This window comes from Citrus clementina, unplaced genomic scaffold (assembly GCF_000493195.1).
Source record: "Citrus clementina cultivar Clemenules unplaced genomic scaffold, Citrus_clementina_v1.0 scaffold_3, whole genome shotgun sequence".
Taxonomy (NCBI): Eukaryota; Viridiplantae; Streptophyta; class Magnoliopsida; order Sapindales; family Rutaceae; genus Citrus; species Citrus x clementina.
In genome coordinates, this window is record NW_006262339.1 from 42,814,040 (window position 1) to 42,835,399 (window position 21,360).

At 33.4% G+C, this 21,360-nt stretch overlaps 2 protein-coding genes across 7 annotated transcripts; one reads left to right on the forward strand and one right to left on the reverse strand.

The window, feature by feature from the left end:
* Nucleotides 1–427: 427 nt before the first annotated feature.
* On the reverse strand, nucleotides 428–3,947 carry LOC18048554. Of its 2 annotated transcripts, XM_024189142.1 has the most exons (4): nucleotides 3,106–3,947; nucleotides 2,019–2,105; nucleotides 742–1,894; nucleotides 428–585 (listed from the first exon to the last, which is right to left on the reverse strand). In XM_024189142.1, the coding sequence occupies exons 1-4, from the start codon at nucleotides 3,406–3,408 to the stop codon at nucleotides 551–553; spliced, it is 1,578 nt and encodes a 525-aa protein (XP_024044910.1). In that variant the 5' UTR covers nucleotides 3,409–3,947; the 3' UTR covers nucleotides 428–550. The 2 variants fall into 2 exon arrangements, with proteins under 2 accessions (XP_024044910.1, XP_006443715.1); XM_006443652.2 differs by having other exon boundaries at nucleotides 428–1,894.
* A 6,362-nt stretch (nucleotides 3,948–10,309) lies between these two features.
* Nucleotides 10,310–21,289, forward strand: LOC18046225. 5 transcript variants are annotated; one of them, XM_024188039.1, is made up of 19 exons: nucleotides 10,310–10,573; nucleotides 10,835–11,519; nucleotides 12,094–12,294; nucleotides 12,725–12,808; nucleotides 13,095–13,154; nucleotides 13,406–13,450; nucleotides 14,171–14,370; nucleotides 14,493–14,996; nucleotides 15,314–15,410; nucleotides 15,517–15,696; nucleotides 15,777–15,866; nucleotides 16,283–16,345; nucleotides 16,494–16,568; nucleotides 17,077–17,127; nucleotides 17,674–17,751; nucleotides 18,370–18,504; nucleotides 18,884–18,991; nucleotides 19,083–19,148; nucleotides 20,788–21,289. In XM_024188039.1, exons 2-19 carry the CDS (start codon nucleotides 11,178–11,180, stop codon nucleotides 20,860–20,862), a joined length of 2,454 nt encoding a protein of 817 aa, XP_024043807.1. In that variant the 5' UTR covers nucleotides 10,310–10,573; nucleotides 10,835–11,177; the 3' UTR covers nucleotides 20,863–21,289. The 5 variants fall into 5 exon arrangements, with proteins under 5 accessions (XP_024043807.1, XP_024043808.1, XP_024043809.1 ...); XM_024188040.1 differs by having other exon boundaries at nucleotides 11,016–11,519; XM_024188041.1 differs by having other exon boundaries at nucleotides 11,033–11,519.
* Nucleotides 21,290–21,360: the final 71 nt, after the last annotated feature.

Genomic DNA, 21,360 nt, shown 5'->3' on the forward strand with positions numbered 1-21,360 from the left:
AATCATTATTATTATTCTTAAAAACAACAACAATAATAACAACCGGTAGTGTTCAAGCCTTCAGTTTGATATTGTTTTACAGGGGGATAGGTGGATTCATGCATGTGTCCAAAGATGTTCAAAAGATATTTGAAATTGTATTTGCACAAGCTTATGAATTACCGCAGACATCCGTTGTTATAATTGCACACGGGAGAAGGTATTACCATTAAAATACAATCAAGATGTATGGAAGTGGAATTTGATCTGGAATTGGAACTCAAAGCTATTTTTCTATGTAAAAGTTCCGACAAGATTACCTGCTTTTCCATCAATAAAAGTGAAAATGCAAATTCCTTTTACAGATGATCACTATAAATATGATAAGTAACAAAAATATCAAAAGTTGCAGTAATAAGGGAAAATGAAACCGCAGAAGAATGGCCCATAATTTTTAACATATTGGCATCGGATTTCATTAAACTAAAAGATTAAACGAGCAAACAGCATCTGTACAATTTCATTCATCCAATTAGGCACTGAGTACACTTCATCTCATAATACTTGTACACTACAATAGGTCCTCTGATAAAGTGTAAGCCCAACCTACAAAACACAATTTTCTTTAGCTTCTTCTGTGAATAGGCAGCTGGAAATAAACCATCCTATTTTTTTTTTTTAAATCAACATCACCAGCAAAACTTGCTAACTATGCACGTGCCAGACCGTTGAAAGAGGTTTCAAAATCGAAAAAAAGCATACCTGCATCAAATGCTGCAGGATCAGAAGTTACAGCATCCAGGTCCGAAGGGACATATCCTTCTGACACCTGACCATACTGATTGTCTGGATACCAATTCTCCAATTCACTGAAATTGTTGTAACAGAGTTTAGCGCTTCCATTACCCTGTGAATTGAACTCCTCAGCAGGCGACGGCTCATTTATGCACACTGTTCTAGGAAGCTGACAATTTTCAACTTGTGGTTGTTGATTGCTCAGATTGGTCTGGCATGCCCACTCATCAAATTCCAACAAATCCAGACCTGTGGAATTTTGCACCTGATTTCCTAGTTCATTGGCATTTTGGCCCTCATTTGACAGAGGACTCTGCTGAGTATATAACTGAGGTTGAGGAATAGGCTGGCCGTATAGTTGAGGTTCAGGAATGGGCTGGTTGTATACCAGTTGCTGAGCCATCGGGTGGCTGTATACTTCAGGTTGAGGAAGTGGCTGACTGTACACTTGGGTCTGGGAGGGCACTGTACTTGTGAAGACATTTCCCATGCCAGTTTGGGAAGTGCTTTGATATGTAAATGAATCATGATTCATGCGGGGGGCCCATGAAACATCAATCCTGTCATTTGATGTTCCCCGTGGAGCAGGATTTTGTGAGCACTGTGATCCATAACCACTTCTGATGTTTGATGAGCCATATACAAACTGGTTCCCCTCCAACCCACCTCCAGCAACTGCAGCCCTTTTGAACATTCCTGGACCACGTACCCTAAGCATCGGTGGCTGAGAAACTGAGCGTGTTGGAATCCTATTTCTGCTACGAACTTGTCCCGACTGTTGGCTTCTAAACTGGCTTATCATGTTTGGAATGGTCAACCTGGGGGTAGTAGAGCAACCACGAATTACTGCAGGCCTGGAGACCTGATTCTGTGGTAAGGAATTCGAAGACAATCGAATGATATCACGAGCTGGGGTTTGGTTAGGTAGGGGCAATGGCAAAGACAAAGTATCGGGAACTTGAACTTGAACAGGTAAAGGAGCATCTTTCTCCCGCCTGAAAGTCTTCCGCTGAGATTTCCAAAACTCCTCTTTCTCAGTGGCATGACAGTGGTCAATTCTGTTAACTCCAGTACCCCAATGTGCACATGGCGCAGGTATGTCACAGACGTAACAATGACACTGCACTCGGAAACAGCATATATCAGAACAAGAAATGTTAACCATTAAAGGCTATAGATAAGACAGTTTCCTAATGAGGTCTATGCCAATGTTTCAAAAAGATAAGAGCAACAAAAGACTTTACCAGATTACAGTGAGTTTCATGTGCAGTAGAACTGAAAAGAAATTTAGCACAAAGATGTCGTGGATGGGGATAGTCTCTGCATGCAACCTGCAACAACAATAAACAAAGAACCAACATTAGTGTCTGAATGTACTAAGAATCAATACAAATAGCATTTTCCATAAGTGACTTCTTTTTCTACCTTTTCTTTTTGGAGGTTGTGGTTAAAAGTAAAAATAATAATTATAAAAAAAAAAAAAAAAAAAAGCAATCATCCAGATAATTACAGGAGTGAACGAAAAGCCTACTTTCTATCCAGATAACTAAAAGAGTGAACAATCACACTTTCAGTTTGCAATCCAAACTAGCACATGCTGCTGAACCATGCATAGAGTGTTCTTGCAGCAGAAAACCCAATCCAGTGACGTGTGGCACCACCACTAATAACCAGATGAAATTAAGCCAATCATATGGATGCACCCACATAAAATTAATGTGCAATCTGCAAGTTCCTGCAAATTGGAGCTAGAAGCGCTCAGCAGATCAATTGATATACAGATTCACCATCCTTTCATATGGATAAAGTGGTATGGTCAGCAGATCAAGGAGGATGAGATTCACTTTAATTTAACCTCATTGCTCCAATTTCATATCATGTCTACTTCACAAAAGACCACAATCAGATAAACATATCCAAGATAACCATTCTCACAAAACCCCATCAATAGAATTAACCTCTAGAAACAGCAAAGAATCACCCAGCTGCCTTCAAAACCTCAAAGAGCAACAAAAACTCCCAAGCCATAACATACTTCCTAGCGACAAAATTTCAAAAGCCAGAAGCCTATTTAGTGTCTAAACATAACCATCAACCAATACACCCCATTTTCAGAATTCCAATCACTCAAAAACCAATGATCTTCATGTGGGACAAACAAAATCATCGAAGAAACATCAAAAGAACAAAATCAACAAGGCATAACATATTTGTAAGACAATACCCATGTCACTAAATTAAAATTCTATCATAATCATTAACTTCTCTCTTCATTCTACAACAAAAAAGAACAAAGCTTTTACATAAACATAATACTAAACCGAAGTATACCTGCCCCTTCTGACTAACGATAACCAAATCGTCACCATCATCGGCCTTATCCTCGTTAACGGCTACTGGTTTATCCGGGTCACCATCCAAAATGACACAGTCATCGTCGTCTTCAAAACTTTTATTCGCCGTTACTTTTGAAGACCTGGACTTTATCTCACCCACTACCACGACGTCATCAGAGTCGTCCACCTCATCACAAAGTAGCTTTGATATCCAGCCATAGTCATCGCTTCCCGCCGCCACGTCAAGGGCCGGCTCTTCGTCGGAACTAATATCGAATACCACTGTATTTTCCTCCATTTTTTTAAGAAAAGGCACGAAATTCGGGATTTATGACTTCTCTTCATAAAAAAAAAAGGGGAAAATTAGAAGAAAAAAATGAACGAAAATCAAAGTTATTCAAATTTATCCGAGTGATGAAGATCTCCAAATAAAGAAAGAAAATCGTTTAACAAGAAAGACTTGGAATCCATACGAAATTGGAAATAGTGTGTTTTTTTTTTTTCCAAAAAAAAATTAATTTTTAATTAAATAATTAGAAATAAAATAAGATAAAATATTAAAGAGGGAAGCTTTCGCGGCAAATTATGCGAAAATGAGGAAATTAGGGTTTGTGGTGGGGGGGGGGGGGGGGAATCAATGGTTAAAAAAGGAAAAAATAATTTAAGTGGGGTTTATGTATCGGGAAAATAAATTTTGAGAAAAACAGAGAAGATGTTCGGAGTGGTGAGAGAGAGTGAGGAAATATTAAGAGACGCACAGTTATTGAGTCGAGAGAGAGCAAACACAAGAGTTGAGATTTGAGTGACAGGCCGAGGGCATCACTGGCATTAACTGAAATGTTTATGCGTTTGCTTTGTAATTGGTAAGAAGGTGCCATGATGTGATGATGTGTACAAATTGGTCAAGTGTGTGGTCCAAAGTGTCATCTCATGTCGCGAACCTTGCCGCACGTTTCCGTATAGTTAAATCTTTTAAGAATAATGATAGGTTTTTCAACATTTAAGGTTTAATTAGAAAATGTGATATTTATTCATTAGATAATAGTTAAATATTTTTTTTAAATATAAAATATATTATTCAATAAACGAGTGAGTGATGTATATCATTTGAACTCAAATTGAGATTCATTTGTTGGCATTCTTAGTATTATTGAATCTTTAGCCTCATGTATTTTTTTGAAAAAAAAATTATTTGTTTTTTGTTTAAAATCCGTAACAATTTTTTTAATATTACACACAATAAAAGTTTTATTGTTATTTAAATTACAAATCTGCGGAGACATGACTTGACACTGCTAATCTGAAACCTAATTTTTGAAATTTTATGAATTCAAAAGTTCTAGTAAACCTTAAACAATATTATTTATATATGATAATAAATTTAAATAAAGAAAGATTAAAACTATTGTTTACAAGATGAAGATACTTGTGAATCCAATCTTTTTATTTTTTTTTATTAAAATGGGACAATTTGGAATATATAATTTTCAACTTCACTTTTGAGTGAAGTAATTCTATTAAAGGAAATTATAGGTGAAATAAAATAATCATTGTTGGGTTTTTTATTTTACCCCCCACAACAAAAGAAAAGATTTGAAGTTTGAATCATTAATGTGCCAATCAACTCAATTACATGGTGGTTTTAGAAGTAAAAAGGAGCCTAAATAAATTGCATTTAACTTTAAAAAATTAATGTACTGCAAAACCGTGTTGTTTGTTTCATACTTTTTAGGGTTACGAGTTTAAATGACTATTTGATATGACTTATTTAATGGTCATAAGTGCTTATTTAATCTTATAAGTTTTTATTATAATTTTTTTATTGTTTGGTGATTTTTCTAATAGAGATTTTGAAGATAAATAAGTTATTTTATCTCTACTAGTAAAAATTCAAATTTTAAGTTTTTAGAAATAAAGATTAATTTTTTTAATATTAAAATATATAAAATATTCTCTATTTATTTAATTATTTTATTTTTTTATAATATAATTTTAAAAAAATTATCTATTAAAATAATTTTATAAATTTTTAATAAAAACTCTTATTAATAATCAAACAGTTAAATTATTTTTAATAAAAATTTAATTTATAATTATTTAAAAAGATATACGGAGTCTAAGTGAATGTTGGACTAATCAAAATGAGGCGGTTTTCTAAAAGTCAGTGATAATAAAGATCTATTAAACGACTAGGTCAACGCATGTTAGAGTCAATGATGATTTGAATTTTTGCCGTCAATTTAATTGATTTGAATTTTTGCGATGATCCCATGCGGCTGGTTCTACTCGTCCCGTCACTTCATCTGTTGGTCAGAGTAAAAATGACAAGTTACTTCCTCGTATTTAGGGGATGAGGTGTCATTCACTAGGAGACATGATATTATTGATTTTTGGGAATGGAAAATGACGATTGCTCTCCTCATCACTTTGAACGGACGCCGGACGGCATGGAATTGGAAGGTAAAACTGTAAAAGAGTTTTGTATGCTACAAAAAAGCAGAAGGTCCAATCCAAAGCCACTATTGGGCCGAAAAATAACGGGCTTGCTTATATTTTAGAACAGTGCTATTGGCACCCCCATCTCTTATCTTATAAATCTCCATTCTTTTAAGGATACACGACACAAAATATTTTATCAATATCATAAATTCTACTAAAACCCTTTATATTTGCAAAATTGGTATATGGATTTTAGATATTAATCCATTTATTTTTTGTCAAATTCAAATTTCAACTAGTGTAATGATGGAAATTATTTTTTTATTGAACAAATTCTCTAGTTTCTATGATTTGTTTTTACAATAATTCCAAGAAATTAATGAAATTTTGTCAAATGAAAAATAAAAAAACAATAAAAAGTTTAAATTGCAGATGAAATAAAATTGTAAGTTAAAAAAATAATTAGAGGGAATTTATAAGATTAAAAAATGGGGTGCCAATAGTACTCTTCTCTGAATTTTATAGGCTCAATTTGGGCCCAAAAAAACTCGGCACAAGTGTTTAGGCATTTTTTGGGCCATAAAAGCCGACCCATTAAACCGGTTACCTTACTTGTTCGTAGCTTTCGTGCATTGAACAAGTCCATCCGCAAGTCTCACCAAATTCTCAATTTTCATAACAATTTCCTACTTTTGTGAAATTCACTATAAATAAAATAAAATAATCCCAAAAATATAAAAAATTCTCACGGTCCCAAATTATTGAAAAAAAAAATCCCTAAGTGGTTTATCGTCAAGAGAAAATATTCTCAAGAGAGTCACATAAAGTCTTATTGAAACTTCTAATTTAGCAAATGACAATGAATAATGATAGCGATGGTGGTTGGTGGTGTAGACAAGTAGGACCAAACTACGATGCCGTAGTCCTAATTTGTTGGTCCATAGAGCAAGCCACATGCTTGCAATTATTTCCATTTTGGGTTTTGTGGCTTTGTTATTTATTCACGTCTCTCTTTTAATACGCAGTAAACAGGCACTTCCGTTATTGAAAAAAAGAAAAAAGAAAAACTGAATGGGTTGAATTCTAACCATTTTATTTCCACTCAATAAATTTTACTAAGTTGGAATTGCTCCATGGAGGAGTAATACTGATGACCGTACGATTATAAAAATAAAAATTAAATTTGTACTTACGGTTATGATTTAACAGTCATCATCAAGCTCCACTATAGTCACTACTTTTTACAAATTATATTAATTAGACCCACTATTCACTTGATTCTAGATATTTTATTTCCATTTAATAAATTTTACTAAGTTGAAATTGCTCTATAGTGGAATAATACTGATGACTGTACGATCATAAAAATAAATATTGAATCTACACTTACTGTTATGATTTAACAGTTATCATCAACGCTATACGGTGAAGCAGCTTTGCCATAACCACTATCTTTTACTAATTATATTAATTCCAAGAACACAAGACTTTTTTTTCCTTATATGATCGAACACGAACAGTATGAAAATATATAATATGTACGGAAATGTGTCAATCATGACAACTAAAAAAAACGACTTCTTTTCAAGCTTTATATATATATATATATATATATATATATATATATATAGATCTCCCTATCTTACATGCATGTAAGATACATCCATCTCACATGAACAGTACGTGAGCTCCACATATGCACTATTTATATTAGTGGAATGTATCTTGCATATATGTAAGATAGGAATTCCCTATATATATATATATATATATATATGGTTTGATAGAATTTGTCTGTGCTTCACCAATAGCTATTAAAATTTATCATCATCCCTCAAATGCGAGCATAGTCGTGGTCCATCAAACTCTCATACAATACCAACTCGTGCGATACTATTTATATTTTATATTCGTAGTGTATTTGTATTAGCGTTAACGATGGCTGGACAATAAATAAATATTAACCCATGCAAAGATTGTATGAGTATGTCTTCCCTTTAAGCAACCAAGCCGTAAGGTGGTCCTGTTTTGAATACATGGTCTCTCTCCTTGAATTGGGGCATCACCATCATCATGCCGGACGAAAGGCATTAAAATTTTCTAGTTGCACTCACCAGAAGTTGCGTGGACTTGGCTGCTTGCAAATTGTTTTAGGATCATCTGCCCACAATTTTTTTAAACTTCAGGGGTGCTTTTGAAAATACATATATCTAGTGAAACTGATTACCATTATTATTTTCTACTCCGAAAACGACGAAGTCTACCACTTATCAAGTACATTTGAACACAAAATAATTATTAAAATGAAGTTTAAAATAGTTTTCTCAAAATTAATAACAGTTTAATGTAGGGCAGATCGGATTCTTAGTGTCTTTTTTAACATTTGAATTTTTGAGGCGTTGATCAATTGAAAGAGAGTCAATAATGTTGTGCTAGATATTTAACATTTGTCTTTTTTCACATTTGAATTTTTGAGGCGTTGATCAACAATGTTGTGCTAGATATTTAATTCGGATATTGGATTGGTCGGATCCTAATATGGTATTTGAATACCAAATTATTAATATGCCGAAAAAATATTTAATTAAGATACTAATTGATATGATACTAATAATTTAATGTTATGTGTATAGTAATAATTGATTTATTATTAATTATTAATCTATTAGTTTTACAATTTGCTTAATGATTGACATACTGTATTAAGATGTTAGTGCACTATCGAAAGGTTTTTCAAATAAAATTTTATTTTTTATTTGAAGAATTACATAAGGATTAGACACTTCAAAAGACACTTCAATTAGAATTCTTTAAATAAAATATTATTTTCACTATTCAATATTGTCGAGTGAGTTTCTTGCTATTTTATTAATAATTTTTATTGGAGAGAGAAAATAAATATAAGTATTATTTATTTTTTCATTTAGAAAATGAGCTGTTTAATTTTTTTAACATACTAAATATTATTAGACTCATACACATCTCACAATAAATTTTTTTCTTCAAATTGTTGTATGTTTTCAAGTAATAATTTTATAATTAATATTACATTTTTAATTTATTAACTACTAGTTATTTTTTAATTAGCATGCATTAAATTAAAAAATGGACAAACATATTGGGAAAAATATATTGAGAGCACATCAATAAAATTATTTATAAAAAAAAATTCAAAACACAACAACAACAATGACATTTAAAATCAGGTTACATAAAATTACTCAGAAACAAATATTTAATTAAAATAGTTGTAGTTAAATTTGTTAAAGGAAAATATTTGATTAAAAAAATATTAATTTATTCTTATTTAATTTTTTTTTAGAGAAGAACTTATTTTTTTTCACTACAAATAAATAGACAATAAAATTTAAAGAGACTTTTAATAATACTCTGTACATAAATATTATCGCAATTAAATATATATAAAATGAACAAGCATAAGCATAACATTACTGAATATTTAGAAAGAAAAGAAAAACTTTTAAGCTGCGGGAATCTTTTTCATGAAGTTAACAAATTCTAAAATGTTATTACACTTCTCGAGATTAGAACCGCACTCTCTCCATCATGTGCATCCTCGTATATCATGTTGATCTTCTTACTTTCCGCTTTCCCTTTCTAGTAGTACACCCACCGCCTTTTACGAGCGTCCGTCACACGCTCTACTGTCAGTGGGCTGCGTCCCGTACACGGTCCTGTATAGGAAGTAAGATTCATTCAGTTTCTATGTCGAACTCGAGCCGCAGATGTTGATTCAACGGCTCGGATCTAAGGAGGAAATGTGGTCGTAGTAACCACACGAATCACGAGACACGTTGAATTTGTAAAAGTCAAAATCACTTTCTCGTAAATGGAAGTTATTACCGATATATATTTATTTAATATTTTTAATATTCCATTTTCTTATTAATATATTTATTTAATACTTTTAATATTCTATTTTCTTACTACTCCACGTGGCTCTGTAAATTTCAGAAAGCATCGAATATAATCATTTATTAGTTTAGTTTATTGTATTTCCCCCTTCGCCCTTGCTCTAATTTTCCTTTTTTTTTATAAATATTTTTCTTTAAATACATGTTACATACAACAATGATTGTCGAAGTACAGATATTGAACATTGGTATAACTTGTTTTTTTTTTTATTTTTTTAAAAAGGATATTTTAATGCTAATCTTTCATCCAAACTATTTCATATCTGTCATTATGAATGATAATTAAAATTCATGAAAATATAAATTACGGTAACTGTATGGAGTCTTAAAATTTTTAAGTTTTTATCTCCTTTAAATAGAAGAATTTATCTATTAATATTTAATACTTTCATATTAAATAGATTAAGTCTTATATGGTCATTTTCTTCAATCCATATTGAATTAAAATTATAGTTTTTCGATTATACTATTTATGTTATAAAAGGACGTATAATTTGATGGCATAAATTTTCACTAAATGTTTCAAAAATGAACTTCATTAACGCATAAAAAATGAAAATTTTCAGCATAACTGTCTCGTGGTCTAAAAATGAAGGGAAGTAAAGAAATATAAATAAATTCCCATAAATTTGGGTATCCATTGAAAATTTTGAAGAAGCTATGGAGAATTTTATGAAGTCTGCCGAAATATTTGAATTCTTTTTTTCAGTTGAATAGTAAGAGCATATATAAAACTCAACGCCAAACATTTCAAAAATGAACTTCATTAACATATAAAGAATGAATTTTTTTTCAGCATAACTCTCTCATTGTCAAAAATTGAAGGGAAATAAAGAAATATAATAAATTCCCATCATTTTTGGGTATCCATTGAAAATTTCAAAAAGCCATGGGGAATTTTATGAATTCTGCCGAAATATCTGAATTATTATTTTTTGAATAGTTAGAGCATGTATAAAAACTCAACACAAACTCTCCTTCTCTCATGGGTAACCTCCTCTTGTATCTTGTTCAACTTCCTTCTATTTTTAGCAACTCATTTGCTCTCTCTCTCTCTCTCTCTCACAACAATCCTAATCCAACAAAGAGGTATGCGAGCACAATCTCTTTTTTTCCTTTTGATCATCATCGCCTTGCTTTAAAAGTTAAAGCTTGCACCTTTAATTTGCTAATGCATTAACTCAGTTTCAATTTCAGTTACAAATGTTGATTATTTTTTCCCCGTTTTGAAGACTATGGAGCCGTTGCATACTTAAATTCTTGATTTGGAGTCTTTTATTATGTGCAATATGATGCTTGTTTTTAAAAGTTGGCAATATCTGAATTGCTTTTAATGCGTTTTGCCTTCAGGGTGTGCAGTTTATGAACCAATAAGGCTCAAAACAGGTTAAAGTTGTTAGCTTTTTGTGAAAATTGTTTTGATTATATTGAACGTATTTATGATTTGGGCCATCTTAGAATCAAGGATAAACGTTATTTAAAGGGAATCCATGGTTGTTTCATGCTGATTTTTGCTTATAATGAGGTGCAGTTAATGAGATTTATTAGGTAGGTATTGTGATGAACCTGTCAAAATAAGTGAAATGGCTTGAAAGCTATGCTTGTTTAGGGGGCTTTTCCTGAACAATTTAGGTGAGGATTTGCTTTTGGTTGATGAAATGAGCATTTACAAGATGAGTTTAAGTGTTTAAAAATGGATACCAAAGAGGAAGAAGATAAGGCCTCATCGCCTTATCATGTTTTACAACAAATATCGGAGGAGGCAGTTAGAGTGGCTGGAGAAGCTCTGCAAGGTGTGTACTCACACAGTAACTCAAGCTCCAATCTGATGGGGCCACGGCATAGGCGCAGTCAGAGTGAGGTTTTAACCGCGGGACATACACGTACTAATAGCTTCCAGAGATTTAAATGTCAGATGCAAAGGGCTTGGCGGTGGGGTGGCTTCTCTCGGGAAAATGGTTACCGGTCTAGTTTCAATCCTGAGGTCCTGGCAAACCAAAAACGCCTGTGGTATCAGCGTCACTCCAAATCTACGGTATTCTATCTTAATATGCTTCTTTGTTATTTATATTCAATCAGTCGTCTGAAAAATTTTATATGAGTTGAAATAATGGTGTCTAAATTTTCTTTCCTTCATTAATTATTATTTTTTAATTTTATTTTCGGGCAGCTTGAAACTAAATTTTTTATTTTTCAAGGTTAGGGATACTTTTTCTTTTTAAACTTTCTTTTTGTGTGTATCACATCTACAAGTACTTTTTGAAGAGAACACCTGCTATGAGGATATGAGTTGGATGGTTCATTTTAGCTACCACTTCCAGCTACTGCTTCAGAGGAAACAACCAGCTGTAACTAAGTACACAAAATTTGGACTGTGATTCATATGCTCTTGTAGTTTAGTTAACTTGGTCATTTGCCATGCTATATACTCTCACTCACTCACTCACTTACTCCCTCTCTTTTCTCTTTTTCCATAAAATATTTTTTAGTTTTCAAGTTGGCAATTTTGTTCTCAGTTATATCTTTGTAGCTTTTGTAATGTTGAGGACTTTATGAACCGCATTTATCTTTCTGATTCTATAATAAATAATACAAGAAATTCTTTGTAGGATCATACAAAATACAAGGAGCCCACCTCACTATTTGAGCACTTTATTATCGTGGGGCTTCATCCTGAAGCTAATCTTGTATGTGTGGAGGATGCTTTTGCAAGAAGGAAGAAATGGGAGTCAGAGATGGCAAAATCTGAGATGTTAGACCTTAGAGTTCTACAATACCCGGGTCCTTCACTTCCGACATTGGAACCTCAGGTTTATTGCATGAATAAATCAGTGCTCTCCTGGAAACCTTCTTTACTTTTAATAATATGATCCAAAATATACTGTATAACTGCTGTTTTTTCCGCAAGTGTACTCAAGATATACACTTTAATGGAATTTACTTTATTTTCTCATTATTTGACTGCACAATCTATGGTTATGTTTTTTTTATTGAAATAAAATGCAATTGTATCTTATGCCAAGAAATCTCTGTGCGAATTTCTGTGGTACTTCTACCTGTGGAAGTATATTTGTTCTTGTTTACCAACATTGATGACTTGGTTTATGTGTCTTCCTTTTTGTTTGAATGCTTTCCTTTTTGTTGGAATGCTTTTAAGGATCTTGATAAACAGTTACCCATTGTCATGTTAACTAAGATATGGACTGATTATCTTTCTTTTCTTCTTTCTGATATCTACAGATACTTTTCAAATATCCTCCTGGCAAGAAGTTAGCTGTGCGCCCTAAGGATTTAACTGCCTTCTGTTTTCCTGGGGGGGTTAAGGTTTGATTCTGATATTTTCTGATACTTTGTTTACTTGCCAAAATTTTCATTTACTGTGGAGCAGTTTACAATTTTTTTTTTGTTTTAATTTACTGGAATGTTAACATATAAATTTGATCAATAACTGTATTGTCTTTTACATTATATATTGCACATTTCTTCATAATTTTCTGATGTGGTTCAATCTGAAAATTGATGGCTGACGTTCTGTCAATTGGAATTCATTCTATTCTGCACTGGCACATGTTTATCAGCCATTGTCTTACTCACGAATTTTATACTACAGGCAAGATTGGTGGAGAGGACCCCATCACTAAGTGATCTAAATGAACTTGTTTATGGACAGGTTTGCAAATCTAATGTCTCTGTACTGCCTACCATGACAAATAAAATCTACATTTCCAGCGTCTAACTGTTGCTAATTATCTTCTTTAGTAAACAACATTTACGCACTTAACATGATTATGTATTCTCTATTGTATATATGGAATTTCTATTACTTTTCACAGGTCATCTTGCAGTAGATTTTTGCACTTTGATATGCTTTTTGTTATCCATTGTTTACTGTAAACTTGTTCTCTTTGACGCTCTTAACAGGAGCATCTAGGCAGAGATGATTCATCATTTATCTTTTCACTCAAGGTATATTTTATCCATGTATCTTCTTTATCATGTTTGTTTACATTGGTTATTTTATTGCTTCAACAAAGTGCTACCCTGGTCATCTCTAGTCGTTCTATTGGGAATCTTATTTTTGGCAATATTGACTTATAAATGAATTTTGAGTTTGGATGCTTTTGTAAGCAAAATCACTTTTTGATTTACTTCTTGTCATCAACGGTAACTTTCAATAATTACTGATGAGTTTTGCCGTAACTTTTCCACTGTCTTAGATTACTTTTGGTCTTTGTCTTCAGGTTAAGTATAGTGTAGTGTTTCTTGGGTTCATTAGGCGAAATTCTTGCTCATGTGTTAGATGGTTGTGGTGGTACCTAGCTTGTACAATAGTGATGTGCGTTGTCCATTTTTTTTTCTCCTTCTCTGACTCTAGGAGTGCTGTCTTCTGAGATTCTCTTTGTTTTTGATGTGCTTTCCCCCTCAGACTCTTCGTCTTCTTACACTGATATGCAAGCTGCTATATGTATCTAATTGATTCTGGAAACAAGTTACTTCCTTTTACAGTTTACTTTTTCATGAAGCTCATATATTCCAATTTTTTGTATTGAGAAAGGACTTCTTGGACTGCTGGCTGCTTTGCTTACTGTGACTTGGTTGTGTAACTTTTCACTTCCTGTTGACTAATGGTTTTTGTCATAAACATGATTCGGCGGATACTGAAAAGTTTTCTGTTCCCTTGATCAGGTTGCAGACAATGCTACACTTTATGGAGTTTGCTTACACGTATCAGAAATTGTTCAGAGGCCACCTGGTATTCTAGGTACCTCACCATCACGTTCTCAATCATCTGGAAGATGTAGCCGCTTTTTGGTTTCTGCCCCTCGCTGCTATTGTTTGCTAACCAGAGTTCCTTTCTTTGAGTTACACTTTGAGATGTTGAACAGGTTGATATTTCTTTCATTCTGTTGTGAGGATTATTTGTCCTTGATTTCTGAATAAGAGAGAGACTTGTACACACACACATTTTCTTCGTAACAGATCTGACACAGTTCATACTTTGATGTAGTATCATAGCACAGGAGCGCCTGAACCGGATAACAGAGTTTGTTGCTGAGATGTCACTCACCGATATCGTTCCTTCAACGCCCAAACTAAATGATCCAATAAATGACAGCGACTCACCTGAAAGGGAAGATTATAATGATTGGACAGCCTCTGCAATCCCCGTTGACAGTGTTGTGGCTCTAACTGCGGCCGCTGCTGGAATTATTTCAGATGATGAGGTCACATCTTCATCGATAAAGATATCAGAACCTCGGACTCCTGAAAGTGTGACTGCTAGTGAGGGTTCAGATACTAGTCAATTACGGGAAATAGATAAAGATGATAGGAAGAATTTGCCGTATTTTGATGATTTTGCTTCTGAGGCCTCGGAAAATCGTTCTGATAATTTGGAAAGAATGTGTGCTACCTATGAGAATGGCCATGCTTCCCCAGATGTTGGCACATTTTCTGGATCTAAGACCCGCACATTAGAGCGTCTTGCAAGTTCTGAATCCCTATTCAGGTGGTAGATTTCTAATTATCTTATTATCAACTTTCATAAAATATTGGCTTACGGGCTTAGGTTGAAATAAATAGAATTTATTTTTAATTTGTGTCCAGATTTTGTCTTCTGTGAGATCAGCTAGTTATTGATTAGTTCCTTGAGATCGGGTCTGGATTCACACTTCAAATCAGTTTTCCTGCTTTCTAGTTTACTAGTTTTCCTGCTTTCTCTTTATTGGCATAAGTTAACTAGATAACTTTCATTTTCTTCACCATCTAATGCATCTGTCTGCTTCCTTCTTCGTGACAATCTCAATAATATATTCTTATCTTTGGCAGTCCAGCTAGAAGCATTGCATCGGAGGAGGAAGATGATGAGTTTTTCTCGAATTATGAAAAAGATTTAGGGGATGATTTGATAATGGAATGGGCTAGGGTGAGTTTATCGTCATTTCCTACATTTACACATCAATTTAGCATATGTGGCATCATAATTACCATTTGACCATTAATTCTTTTTCTTTTTCGTACCTCCTCTGCAGGAAAATAAGAATGATTTGTTGCAAATAGTTTGTGGCTATCATGCTCTGCCACTTCCAGCACCAGGAAGTGGAATAGTTTTCCTGCCACTTAAGCATTTACAGGCTATTGAGTACAACCGACCTCCAATTTGTGCCCTGGGCATCTGTGAAAAATCCTTGGATTCATTCAAAGCTGCTGAGGTATATCTTTGTTCATAGTTTTTCTGAAGCTATGCCCTCGTCATGTATATGCACTCAATATTACTGAAATTCATAAAAAGGTCAATGCAAAGTTGGCTGCTGCTGAAGAAGCTCTTGCGCTGTCAATATGGGCAACTGCAACCATCTGTCGAGTTCTGTCAATTGAAAGTGTAATGCTCTTTCTAATTGCTATTTTTTTTGGCTTGTCATATAAACTATTTTTTCTTTTTTTAAATATATTTTCTGCTGTTGGAGTAGTTCCTGAGATCATGTGTGTTGCAAGCTATTTTTCTTATGCTATATTTGTTTGGGAGAAAAATAAAAGCTCCTGAACTTCGATGGGTACTGTGATTATATGTGAAATGGAAACAATTTTAAATGTGTAAAGGATACAGAATTGGATACCTGATGTCGTAAAAAATGTAGTGTTCGATTTTGGACAAATTTGATGTTAAATTAAAAATAATAATAATAATAACAACAACCATCTGAGTTATTAAATTTGCCCTAGTACTTAAAGCATTCCTCCTAGCATGCGCATATGCATTCCAATATAAAGATTGATCTTGATGAATTATATTTCCAGGTTCTGGCACTGGTTGCAGGAGTATTACTGGAAAAACAAGTGGTGGTAGTGTGTCCTAATCTGGTGAGTTAGATTCTGTTACTGAAAGTAAGTATGCTAAGCCATAGATAAATAATTTTTCTGGGAATACAGTTTCTATTTGTTGAAGATTTCTAAATGACCAGATTGTTATCAACTGGCTCTTCACTCTCATAAATTTTTACTGTTGCAGGGTGTTTTATCAGCTGTTGTCCTATCTCTGATTCCCATGATTCGTCCATTTCAATGGCAGAGCTTGCTTCTTCCAGTAAGTAGCATTTAGTCATTGCTGGTTTCATTTTGAACCTTCAGAGATGTGAGATAACATCTGGAGCTAAACCTAAACTCTTGAGAACTCATACTAAAAATAAGTCCTCCTGTTCAAAATCTGTCATGGCATAAAGCAATCATAAAATTACTGGTTACTGGTTGTTTTACTGAGGCCATCTTACTGAAAGAAATTTTATTTTGTGAAGGGTTTGTATTTTTTTACTGCAAAACATTTGATGCATGATTTCTATTTTCTTGAAATTTGAAACTTCTCGATTTAATTATCTGGGGCAAAATTGAAATATCCTCTAATGGGATGGATGAAATGCTGGTGCTTAGTTCAAAACCATGTTACAGAGGCAGCTATGATTGTTGATTTTGTACTATTTTCCTTTCGTTAAAACAATATTCTCATGTAGTTTTTGCACAGAGGCTATCTGCAACGCATTGACATGTATAAGATCTGGAATAATTGGTTTTCTCTTCTATCCCCTCATCTTGTACAGATTCTTCCAGCGAAGATGCTTGATTTTCTTGAAGCGCCAGTTCCCTTTATAGTGAGTTTCATATAGTTTATAATATTGCATGTTTATGGCATAAGTAGCATGCTACTGAAATTTATTACCTTTTATGGAGTAAACCCTTTTAAAGACACTTCACACCATTTAGCAATTACATTTTTCAAGATGAACTACGGAGCCATAGCTATCCTAGTTTTACAACTTGATTAAATTCCTTTCAAATACTTGCACCTTTGAGTTAAACATCAATCTTGTACTCTATATTTGGTTTGAGAACACATTATTTTTACAGACTGCTAAAATAAAATTTCTCTTTTGCTCATTTATTTCACCTGCTAGTTCAGTTGTTAAAAGTGTCTTGGATTAATTATCAAGTACTTTTGAGATTCCTTATGTGAAAATTTTCCTGGAGCTTATATTGGTTAAATTGTTCAAACTTACTATTCTGTCCATCTGAAAGGAGATTTATATGCTTTAGGAATTTAAGACGGTTTATTTTAGATATTTCTTGGCCTTATTTGAAGTTATAATAAATAATAGGGATACTATTTTGATTAATACTTTTGTCTCTATCATTCACAGGCTGGCATTCAAACCAAACCTGCTGATTTGAAGATAAAAACATCTAATCTTGTACAAGTTAATGTTCTCAAGGACCAGGTGTGTAGCATTTTCTCATTTTCTGGATCTTTTCCGGACATGCTGGAAACTGAATCGAATGGCTAACTTTTTTTTTTTTTTTTTTTATAAATCAGATCTAACACCTATGGTTGATATGTCCTAACAGTTTGGAATTAGAAATTTTAACCATGTTGTAAACTTCTTTCATTTTTTATTTTCAAATAACAATTCTTTGGTTTTTTGATTTTTTTTTCCTCAAGAAGGGGTGACTATAAATTGCGCGACTTAAAAATGCCCATTCATTATTTTTATTGCTATTGATATTATTATCATAACAAATATTATTATTTAGTTAGCAAATATAATCTATTGTTCCTCAACTTTTGCTTTATTTTGCATATGCTAATCTATTGTTGCATCCACTCTGTCCCTGAAAAGGTAGATTATCACACATGTTCATTCTAGCCATCAAAACTAAGTATGAGAGTTCCAAATATTTTTCTAGATTGTTAATCTTAAGAAATTTTTATGGAAAGTTTCAACTGTTTCTGTTTTTGTACAATATCCTAAGTTTTTTTTTTTTTTAATGGAAAATCTTAATTACAATGGAATTGTTAAGAAGGCTTTGTGTTCTTATTATTGTTGGCTTTTGACCAGGTGAAATCATGTCACTTGCCAGCACTTCCTCAGCAGAGAGAACTTGTATCTGAACTTAGACCAATACATGCTCGGCTGTCATTTGAAAGTTCAATTGCTAGAAGACATCCTGTATATAGGTGCAGTGAAGTGCAGGTATTTAAAGATTGCAGCTATTGCATACCTAGTGATTTTGATCGTGTGTCTTTTTGTTAGTTGGAAACTTTTTGTCTTCAGGCAGGATCAGTTATCATCAGTTTAAATAATATTTTTGATAATAAAAATTTAGTGGAATGCTTCTCATGCATAAAAAGATATTGTTCTCATGATATAAAGTAGACTGAATCTTTCTGTGTTAAAAAAAAAATAGTACTTTTATGGGTTTAATGCCATTAGAGTGTTTGTCCCCTTTGGCCCTCAAATTGCTGAGTTACATTCGTTTTTTTGTGCTTTCTTTTCACCTTTTACCATCTTTTGTGAGTATCTCTCACCGTTTGTTCTTTAGCCAGGAACTAACATCTTAATTCATTTCCAGGCTGAAGCTGCAGCCCAATTTTTGAATGTCATGGGCAGCTACATGGAGTCTCTTTGTTCAGATTTGAGTTCTCACACAATAACTAATGTACAATCAAACAATGACAGGGTCAGTCAATCTACCCTAGAAATTTTACTTTCTTCAAGGTTTTTGGTATTCACAAACTTTTTAACATATGAATTTCTGGTTCGCTTTTCAGGTTTCTTTACTTCTTAAAGATAGTTTTATTGATTCCTTTCCTAGTCGGGACAGACCATTTGTCAAGGTAGTTTTGCATTTTAATCTGTCCTTGCCTTGAAAAAATCTCTTTCACTATTGCAAATACATAAAAGAGTAGCTATTATGCACTAATTCAACATAAATGGTGATCTCTTATGACCCTTTTACTATAATTACTGTGTGTTAAGTTATCACTACACATGATTAAGCTTAAGCTTCAACTCAAGTGTTTGCCTCACATAGTATGGAAGCCAAAGTTTACCTAGAGGTCCTCCTAGGATGAATCTTCCCATTTGATTTGCCTTTGTATTTGCTTGTTTTGTTTCTATTTGTGTGGACATGTTTTTTCCTTTCTAATACTCTGTTTGGACTTGATCCATATGACAAGGTTATTTGGCATCTGTCTTGCATTGGGTCAAGGATAACTCAAGAAAGTGTGATAAATGCTTTTTCTGGTTTATCAACTAGTTGAATATTGGTATTAAATTTAGTTGCAAGAGAGGGGTTCTGAACTTCTAATCATGGAATTCATGACTCATGATTATTTAATCAGCAGAATTAAATTGATCACAAATTTATTATGTTGGATCATCATTAATAGCTTTTCTTCAGTGGTCCTCTCTCCAATTCTTAAATTAATTCAATGTTTCTGAGCTCTCAAGAACACAGTTCGTTAGCTGGAAATTCTCAAACAGATAGCTGACACATTTTGTTAGCAAATACCCCATAAACCATTGAACAGAAATCTGAGTCAATGTGAAGGCTAGACAGAATCTAAGCCAGTGGTGATCATCCCACTATAGAACAATACAGTTAAAAGATAATTCTTCTCCAATTTAATCCATACAAAGGAAGTTTGGATATAGTAGATGGATCAAGGATCGTATGCACCTGGGACTGGTCCTGCTTACCCTTAGTAAAGTGGCACTTGGGGCAGGCTCAACCATGTCACTTGAAAGAAAGATAGACTAGAGAATATAAAATAGAAGATAATCTGATCTAGAGATACACTATAAATATTTGCGACATGTCAAATACTCTGGAAGAGTCATGTATTCACTCAGTGTAGGGAAAATGGAGCTGACAGATTCAGTGATGTCTTCCGCTATGATTTGGTATTGTTTCTTCAGCTTGGTAGGACTACCAAGCTTTACCGTCTGAGATGGTTTATAATCTTTCATTATATGTTGTTTGAAATGTCTCTCCCCAACAGCACAACTATTTTGGTACTTTTAAGGCACAATCAGGTGTTGCTGTTACCATTCTTAGAATGTAAAAAAAAACATTGTTTGTATCTGTCAAGAATGTTGGACTTGAAGGTTATTAAGAGTATTAATGTTCAGCTGTGTTCTAACTTGCTTTCCCAATCTTGTTTGTATTCATCTGATTGTTTGAACCTGGTGAAAGAATATTATTGAGCTAGGCATGCAGTCTGCATTCATCAAGCATTTAGAGAAACACAAGTTCTGCTACATTTGTTTCCGCTGCCTTGGGTTGTAGAACTGCTTGGATAAGTATAAGGCAGTATTCATCATTAGTAATACAATTGAGGAACTCTTGTTTATTTTGTTCACGGACTATTTGAGTCTATTTAATTGTCATTTTTATTTTACATTGGTGATACTCTTGCAGTCTTTAAAGAAAAGTTTGAATCAACTCATGCATTCATTTTCTGGTTTATGCAGCCATTTGTAGACACACAACTGTTCACTGTTCTATCAGACTCTCGTTTGTCAAACTTCGAGAATGGGTACTTCTAACTTTAGCCAGTTAACAGGTTTGATGAGTCAGGTCAGATACGATCAAAGCAATTAAGCTCGTAGGGAAATGGCCTCTATTACTCTTGTTCATGACCTGACAGCCAGTATTTTGTCTATGACAATAGTTTCAGAAACATACCAGGAGTGCTGTTAAGCTTTATTTTTCTGTAACACAATGTTATAGTATTGGTTACAAATGCCTCACGCCATTTATGTCTGTTGTACTACTGCCCACCACAAAGTGATCATCAATCCCATTCTTTTTCAGGGATATGATGTCAAGCTTAACCGAGATCTGTCTTGCAACAAATTCTTGTAAATGTTGAATAAAATTATTTATAGAGTGACAATAAATTATTTAGAGGGAAACATATTTCAGTTAAATGTGATTAACTCTTCATTTTGTTATGTTCTTCAACTTGCTTTCTCTCGTCCTTTTGCTGAATTGTTCACTTTATTTTGTCGAAAACAAGGCTGAACCATGTTATTTGATGCTGT

What these genes read in the sequence shown, in the direction of transcription:
- LOC18048554 (XM_006443652.2), bottom strand. Translation starts at nt 3,408, where the DNA reads ATGGAGGAAAATACAGTGGTATTCGATATTAGTTCCGACGAAGAGCCG. An exon ending in TCGTTAGTCAGAAGGGGCAG is followed by an intron (nt 2,106 to 3,105) that starts GTATACTTCGGT and finishes TTGTTGTTGCAG; the next exon opens with GTTGCATGCAGAGACTATCC. An exon ending in ATGAAACTCACTGTAATCTG is followed by an intron (nt 1,895 to 2,018) that starts GTAAAGTCTTTT and finishes TTCCGAGTGCAG; the next exon opens with TGTCATTGTTACGTCTGTGA.
- LOC18046225 (XM_024188039.1), top strand. Translation starts at nt 11,178, where the DNA reads ATGGATACCAAAGAGGAAGAAGATAAGGCCTCATCGCCTTATCATGTT. An exon ending in GTTTTCCTGGGGGGGTTAAG is followed by an intron (nt 12,809 to 13,094) that starts GTTTGATTCTGA and finishes TTTATACTACAG; the next exon opens with GCAAGATTGGTGGAGAGGAC. An exon ending in ATTCATTCAAAGCTGCTGAG is followed by an intron (nt 15,697 to 15,776) that starts GTATATCTTTGT and finishes ATTCATAAAAAG; the next exon opens with GTCAATGCAAAGTTGGCTGC.